This window comes from Rhinopithecus bieti, unplaced genomic scaffold, assembly GCF_001698545.2.
Source record: "Rhinopithecus bieti isolate Rb0 unplaced genomic scaffold, ASM169854v2 scaffold_3033, whole genome shotgun sequence".
Taxonomy (NCBI): Eukaryota; Metazoa; Chordata; class Mammalia; order Primates; family Cercopithecidae; genus Rhinopithecus; species Rhinopithecus bieti.
This window is the reverse complement of record NW_016803877.1, coordinates 57,038-65,429: the sequence shown is the minus strand read 5'-3', so window position 1 is coordinate 65,429 and position 8,392 is coordinate 57,038. Positions and strand designations below refer to the sequence as shown.

At 41.2% G+C, this 8,392-nt stretch overlaps 1 protein-coding gene across 1 annotated transcript in view; it reads left to right on the top strand.

Moving 5' to 3' along the window:
• Positions 1-8,392, top strand: part of LOC108517660 (nuclear pore membrane glycoprotein 210-like) — a gene marked incomplete at its 3' end in the record, with an annotated part of 78,048 nt that overhangs the window by 12,639 nt on the left and 57,017 nt on the right. Inside the window, 4 exon segments of the mRNA XM_017855749.1 lie at positions 1,109-1,145; positions 1,147-1,257; positions 2,826-2,958; positions 4,644-4,802. Coding sequence (XP_017711238.1) covers positions 1,109-1,145; positions 1,147-1,257; positions 2,826-2,958; positions 4,644-4,802 — 440 coding nt within the window.

Below are 8,392 nucleotides of genomic sequence, written 5' to 3'. Positions count from 1 at the left end.
TTTTTTTCGAGATAGAGTCTCGCTCTGTAGCCCAGGCTGGAGTGCAGTGGCATGATCTCGGCTCACTGCAACGTCTGTCTCCCGGGTTCACACCATTCTCCTGTCTCAGCCTCCCGAGTAGCTAGGACTACAGGGGCCCACCACCACACCTGGCTAATTTTTTTTTCTTTTTTTTTTTTTTTTTTGGTATTTTTAGTAGAGAATGGGGTTTCACCATGTTAGCCAGGATGGTCTTGATCTGCTGACCTCGTGATCTGCCCGCTTTGGCCTCCCAAAGTGCTGGGATTACAGGCGTGAGCCACCGTGCCCGGCCTTTTTTTCCCTTTTCTTTTTTTTTTTTTTTTTTGAGATGGAGTCTTGCTCTGTCACCCAGGCTGGAGTGCAGTGACACGATCTCAGCTCACTGCAACCTCCACCTCCTAGGTTCAGGCGATTCTCCTGCCTCAGTCTCCCAAGTAACTGGGACTACAGGTGCCTGCCACCACACCTGGCTAATTTTTGTATTTTTAGTAGAGATGGGGTTTCGCTATATTGGCCAGGGTGGTCTCAAACTCCTGACCTCAAGTGACCTACCCGCCTCGGCCTCCCAAAGTGCTGGGATTATAGGCGTGAGCCACTGCACCTGGTCTCCTTCTTTCCTTCCTTCCTTCCCTCCCTCCCTCCCTCCCTTCCTTCCTTCCTTCTTTCCTTCCTTCTTTCCTTCCTTTTTTTTGACAGAGTCTTGCTGTGTCACCCAGGCTGGAGTGCAGTGGCGTGATCTTGGCTCACTGCAACCTCCATCTCCTGGGTTCAAGTGATTCTTCTGTCTCAGCCTCCCAAGTAGCTGGAATTTCAGGCGCGTGCCACCATGCCCAGCTAATTTTTGTATTTTTAGTAGAGACGGAGTTTTGCCATGTTGGCCTGGCTGGTCTCAAATTCCTGACCTCAAATGATGTGCCCGCCATGGCCTCCCAAAGTGCTGGGATTACAGGCGTGAGCTACCATGCCCAGCCAAAAGTGTTTTACATTCTACAGACATTGAAGAAACTATGTTTAAAGTCTCTTAGGGACTTTTGGAAGAACACTTCGTTTAATTCTGCTTGAAACACATTTTATTTTATGTCTTTAGGATTCTTAAATACTCTGAAGCAGAATATGCTCCCCAATGTATATAGCGGAGATGGAAAAGAGGAGAAACAAGGAGATGTGATTTTAGTGTCTGGGATTAGAACTGGTGCTGCTGTTGTAAAAGTTCGAATTCATGAACCATTCTATAAGGTAAAAAGTTTGTGCTATAAATTTTCCTTACTTTTTTTTTTTAAGATAGGGTCTTGCTCTGTTGCCCAGGTACTACAGGAATGCACTACCACGCCCTGTTTTTTGGTTTTGGTTTTGGTTTTGGTTTGTGTGTGTGTTTTTTTTTTTTTTTTTTTGGAGAGACAGAGTTTCACCACGTTGCCCAGGCTGGTCTCAAACTTCTAAGCTCAAGCAGTCTGCCTGCCCCAGCCTCCTAAAGTGCTGGGATTACAGGCGTGAGCCAGCACAACTGGCCAGTGCTGTAAATTTTTCATCTAATAGTCTTGCCTATGGAAAATATAGTTTTTTATGTTTATCTATAGTAGAAGCCCTCTAGTCTGACGTGATTTGGGCCAACAGTTGGTCATTTAATTGAAAAAGTTATTTGAAGTAGGAAAGCATTAAAAAATTATCTTGAACATTTTATTGCCTGATTACAATTACAAATGTGACTGGCATTTTCTCTTAAAATATATAACTAACATTTTATTCACCAATCCTTGATGTAGGTGCAAGGCCTTTCTTTGACCATGGGTTCACTGATTTGAAATCTATATACACTTTCTCCCATAAATTACAGTTTCTAATTTCTTCCTTTTTTGGGGTGGGGAGGGTTCAAGTGATTCTTGTGCCTCAGCCTCCCGAATATCTGGGATTACAGGTGTGTGTCACCATGCCCAACTAGTTTTTGTATGTTTAGTAGAGACAGGTTTCACCATGATGGCCAGGCTGGTTTCAAACTTCTGGCCTCAAGTGATCCACCTGTCTCGGTCTCCCAAAGTGCTAGGATTACAGGTGTGAGCCACTGCGCCCGGCCCTAATTTCTAGTCAAGTGAAAATTTAGATGCAGGAAGAATTTGAGTGCAGAAATTTATATTTTAAAGGATTTTCCCTAATAATTTACATTTCTCACTTATACCTAATTGATAAGTACATATTAGCAGCTTGCCTTTAACTTTTTTTGAAACATTTAAATTTTTAATAGAAACAACAGTTCTCTTTTCACATCTATAGTTTTGTTTTAAATGTGATTATAATTACAAGCACAACTTGCATAAATAGGTTTGGGAAAAAACAAATGTCTTTTGGTAAGCATTTAATTCAATGGCAAGAACCTGAGTGTGTGGACCTCCTAGAAAAGCCTACCAACCTTGCATTGGGTAAATCTTCATAAAAATCAATGTGTTCAACAGAGAGTGGAAAGTAACTTAATCTGGCAAGTCAGTTAATTGGAGGTTGGCTAAAAGAATTTCTGTGTTCTACAATTGAGTCTTACCTTTTCTCATTTCAGCATACATACCTTTTATCTACTTTTCTCTTTTAGAAGACTTTTCTGTTCTAAGTCTGAGTACCTTAGAAAGTTAATTAGGTATTAAGATTCATGATCACTTTTAAGGCTAGCTGAAATTATGACTTGTGATTAGGAAAGCTTTTAAAAAAATATTTATAAAAAATTTTAAAAGAAATTTAAAAGAAGTAAGCGTTTAACAAGAAAGACTACTGTGAGGATTCCGTCCATGGAAACTTTTTTTTTCCTCTCCCTCTTTTAGAAAGTGGCAGCAGCATTAATACGTCTGCTTGTTTTGGAGAATATATTTCTTATACCATCCCATGATATTTATCTCTTAGTAGGAACATATATTAAATATCAAGTTGCAAAAATGGTTCAAGGGAGAATGACAGGTAAGGTGATTTATTTTTTCTCCTATGACTCACATTTCCCAAATCTTTTCTGCTGACAAGATCAGCAGCTTCACATTGTATGTGAAAAATACTTGGGTTTTTAGATTTTGTGGTAAAGTATTAATTGCTGTACTTAACTAATATTAGACAGAAATAGCCCCGTATGTTGAACATATTAATAGCAGAGTTAGGCTGCTTAGCTTCAGTGCCAGTAGGCATCTGAATTCTCTATTAAAACAAAAACTAGCCAGGTATGGTGGCTCTCACTTGTAATTCCAGCTACTCTGGAAGCTGAGGCAGGAAGATTGCTTGAGGCCAGGAGTTGGAGACAGCCTAGGCAACAGAGCAAGATCCCCATACCTTTTCATTTTATTATTTTATTTTTTATTTTTGAGATGGGGGTCTCACTCTGTTGCCCAGGTTGTAGTACAGTGGCATGATCATGGCTCATTGCAACCTTGGACTCCTGTGCTCAAGTGATCCTCCCACCTCAGCCTCCTGAATAGTTGGAACTACAGGTTCCTGCCACCATATCCAGCTCTTTTTTTTTTTTTTTTTTTAGATGGAGTCTCGCTCTGTCACCCAGGCTGGAGTGCGGTGGCATGATCTCGGCTCACTGCAACCTCCACCTCTGGGTTCAAGCAATTCTCCTGCCTCAGCCTCCCGAGTAACTGGGCTTACAGGTGTGTGCCACCATGCCCAGCTAATCTTTTGTATTTTTAGTAGAGACAGGGTTTCACCATGCTGGCCAGGCTGGTCTTGAACTCCTGGCCTTGTGATCCATCTGCCTCAGCCTCCCAAAGTGCCAGGATTATAGGCAAGAGCCATCGCGCCCAGCCTCTTTTTTTTTTTTTTTTTTTTTTTTTTGGTTAGAGATCGGATCTCATTATGTTACCCAGGCTGGTCTTGAACTCCTTGTCCCAAGTGATTCTCCCACTTTGGCCTCCCTCTCAAAGGGCTGAGATTATAGGCGTGAGCTACTGTGTCAAGCTGAGACCTCATCTCTAAAAATAACTAAATAAATAAAACAACAAAAGCTTTACTAGCTTTTGAAGGGCAAGTGAAGACACTTTATCAGAAGGGACTTGAATCATCATTGCAATGATCTTTGCAAAAGTTGTTTCTTGAGAAACTCAATTCTCGACTGAAAGCTTAATATTCTATTGAAAAAAAAAATTACGTTGGCTTTTTTTTTTTTTTTTTTTTGAGATGGAGTCCCACTCTGTTACCTAGGCTGGAGTGCAGTGGCACAATCTCGGCTCACTGCAACCTCTGCCTCCCAGGTTCAAGTGATTCTCCTGCCTCAGCCTCCCCAGTAGCTGGGATTACAGGAGTCCGCCACTATGCCCAGCTAATTTTTTTGTATTTTTAGTAGAGACAGGGTTTCACCATGTTGGCCAGGCTGGTCTCGAACTCCTAACCTCAGGTGATCCGCCCGCCTTGGCCTCCCAGAGTGCTAGGATTACAGGCGGAGCCACCACACCGAACCTCCAACAATATATTTTAACTCATAAACTCCACACAAATGGTTACATGTAGAAATTCATCGTAGCAGGAAAAACATTAAAGGCAGATCATACTCATTTTATGTCTGCTTCCTGTTCACTCCTTTATGATCAAGAATACATCATTATCTACTGGAATGGCTGCTGTCATTACATTTATGTATCTTTCATGTCTTACAGAGGTGAAATTTCCCCTGGAACATTATATACTGGAATTGCAAGACCATAGAGTTGCACTTAATGGGTCTCATTCTGAGAAAGTGGCTTTACTGGATGACAAAACAGCCATGGTGACTGCCTCACAACTGGGCCAGACTAATCTTGTCTTTGTCCATAAAAGTATCCTTTTGTTCAAGTTTTAGCTGCCAGTCTACACTTCCTTGAGCATGCTAGACATGTTCTTTGGTAAAATAATTTAAGAATGATTATAGTACTACTACAGTGTTTTCCTATAGGTTTTATTTTTTTATTTTTTTTTTTTGAGACGGAGTCTTGCTCTGTCGCCAGGGCTGGAGTGCAGTGGCCGGATCTCAGCTCACTGCAAGCTCCGCCTCCTGGGTTTATGCCATTCTCCTGCTCAGCCTCCCGTGTAGCTGGGACTACAGGCGCCCGCCACCTCGCCCAGCTAGTTATTTTTTTTGCATTTTTTAGTAGAGATGGGGTTTCACCGTGTTAGCCAGGATGGTCTCGATCTCCTGACCTCGTGATCCGCCCGTCTCGGCCTCCCAAAGTGCTGGGATTACAGGCTTGAGCCACCGCGCCCAGCCCCTATAGGTTTTATTTTTAACAAAGAATTATAAGTTATTGCTGTGATAATTTCTAACAGAGTAAGTAGAGAAAAGGAGTATAGTTAGAACTTGGGATCTACTAACTTCAGTGCTTATTTGCAACTTCAATCAAATTGTAATTAGGGAAATAAAAAAACTGTAATTAGGGGAATGGGGAAAACGGAGTTTGGAAGAACATGTGAGAATTTTATTTAATTTGTTCTTTCTTATTTGTACATGATAATTGAGAAAATATGCTATTGTCTGCAGTAGATGTTTAATATTTTAAAAATTGTGTTGAGAGCAATTTTTAAAAATTCACTAAACCTGCTATGCAAGGATTGAACAAAGAAAGGTACACAGAGACCTGTAATAGTCAATGAAAACAGAAGAGAATGAAGATTTAAATTCTCAGAAAATTGAAACATGATTTGGACTCCATCTCTCAGTGCTTTATTTGGAAATTTTTTTGAATATTTGAATCTGAAAGAAATTCATTGAGAAAATATCTATTATATTTATACTATATGCTCAACATTGTTCTAAGCTCTGGGTATACAAACTGCCATTTTGTCCAGCATAGTTAGATTTTTAAATTATTACTATCATTATTATTATTATTTTTTGAGACAGAGTTTCGCTCTTGTTGCCCAAGCTGGAGTGCAGTGGCGTGATCTCTGCTCACTCCTGCCTTTGCCTCCTGGGTTTAAGTTATTCTCCCGCCTCAGCCTCCTGAGCAGCTGGGATTACAGGCGCACGCCACCACGCCTGGCTAATTTTTGTATTTTTAGTAGAGACGGGATTTCATCATGTTGGCCAGGCTGGTCTCGAACTCCTCACCTCAGATGATCCACCCACCTCGGCCTTCCACAGTGCTGGGATTACAGGGTGAGCCACTGTGCCTGGCCAAAAAATTATTATTTTTGTAGAGACAGGGTCTCACTCTGTTGCCCAGGCTGGAGTGCAGTGGTGCAATCTTGGCTCACTGCAACCTGTAAACTCCCAGGCTCAAGTGATCCTCGCAGCTCAGCCTCCCAAGTAGCTGGGACCACAGGCACTTGCCACCATGCCCAGCTAATTTTTATATATTTTTTATAGACACGAGGTCTCGCCATGTTGCCCACACTGCTCTTGAACTCCTGGACTCAAGCAATTCACCTGCCTTGGCCTCCCAAAGTGCTAGGATTCCAGGCATGAGCCACCACACCCAGCCAGATTTTTTTTTTTTTTTAGAGATAGGGTCTCACTCTGATGCCCAGGTTAGAGTGCAGAGGCATGATCATAACTCACAGTAGCCTTGAGCAATCCTCCCACCTCAGCCTTCTGAGTAGCTGGGACTATAGGCACACACCACCATGCCATACTAATTGTGTCTTTTTTTGTAGAGATGAGGTCTTGCTAGGCTGAGTAGGCTGGATGATCTCCTGGCCTTAAATGAACCTCCGAAAGTGCTTGAATTACAGGTGTGATCCACCACGCCCAGTCTTTACCTAGCATAATTAGAGAAGTCCTCTCTGATGAGGCGACACTGGCACAATAAGCCATGTGGATAATTGGTGAAAGACTTCTAGGGAAAGGAAAGAGCAATGGCAAAGGTTCTGAAGTAGGAACATATTTGGCATGATTAAAGAAGAGTAAGGAAGACAGTGAAGCTAAAGTGCAGTGAATCAGGAAATAGTAGAAGTAACAGAGTAGGGGAGGGGCAGATTAGGTAGGGCCTAATAGGCTTACTCTGAATAAGAATGTCTCTACTCTGGGCACACTGTCTATAGGGTAGCCCTGCTCCAAAAGGAACAGTACTTCTGCTATTCCGCTTCAATAAAAGCTGCTAACACCAGAAAAATTCTATCAGGCTTGAGAGATATAGTATTTCTTGTATAATAGTGTTAGTTAGCTGCCTATATTATTTGTCTTACACACATTAAGGAGACTTATTGATCCAATGTTGTTTGCTTTTTAGTCATGTTAAGGTACCTAGGACATTTTTCAACAAATGCAATCATACCTACAAAATAAATTAAGTTATTCAATATTTATTGAGCCCCAACTGTGTGTCAGGCACTTCCCTGAATTTCCCAGGTGAACTTAAAGGTTCTTTTTTCCCCCCATATTTTCAGTTCATATTGTTATTTTTTCCCAAAGTATCAAATATTAAAATACATTGTGTTTGTCTATTTATATATCTTTTTAGAGGACATGGATGGTGACTATTCATGAGTCCCAGCACCTGGCATAGAATAGCTGGACGAACTGTTCATGGAGATGGAGAATATAAGAGAAAGAGCAGTTTTAAGGAAAAAGATAATGAGTTCAGTTTTTCACATGTTAAATTAAAACATCAAAACTGTGGGATAGATATCCAAGCAGAAATTTTCATTATGCCTCTGGAGGAGAAAGATTGAGGATCCAGATAGATATTTGAAAGTTAGTTTATAGATAGGTGGTAGTTGGAGCTATTGTAGACAAAATCACCTAGGGAAATTATATAGAGTGAGAGAATTTGGCCAAAGACAAAATTGTGTAATGCTGGCTTTTAAGGTTCATATGGAAACAGAGGACATGTAAGGAGGATCTGAAGGAATGCTTAAAAGGTAGTATTATAGAAAAACCAAGGATGAGCGCAGTGGCTCATGCCTGTAATCCCAGCACTTTGGGAGGCTGAGGCAGGTGAATCACACTGGTCAGGAGTTCGAGACCAGCCTGGTCAACATGGAGAAACCCCATCTCTACTAATAATATAAAAATCAGCAGAGTGTGGTGGTGCACGCTGTAATCCCAGCTACTCAGGAGGAACTCCTGAGGCAGGAGAATCACGTGAACCTGGGAGGCAGAAGTTGCAGTGAGCCGAGATGGCACCAGTGCACTCCAGCCTGGGCGAAAGAGTGAAACTGAGTCTCAACTAAATAAAAAAAAAAAAAAGAAAAATCAGAGAGAGGAGTTTCCTGATAACCAAATTAGGAATTTACAAAGAGGAGAAGATTGTTCAACAGGTCAAATCTGGTAGTGATGTCAAGATAAAGACTGAAAGGTTGTAGTAACTAGGAGGTCTTGGGTCACTTTGTCAGTAAAAACAGCTTGACTTTCACAAGGACAAAACAAAGTGGAAGTTTGAAAAGACACAAGGAATACTTTTTTTTTTTTTAGTTTATTTTATTTATTTTA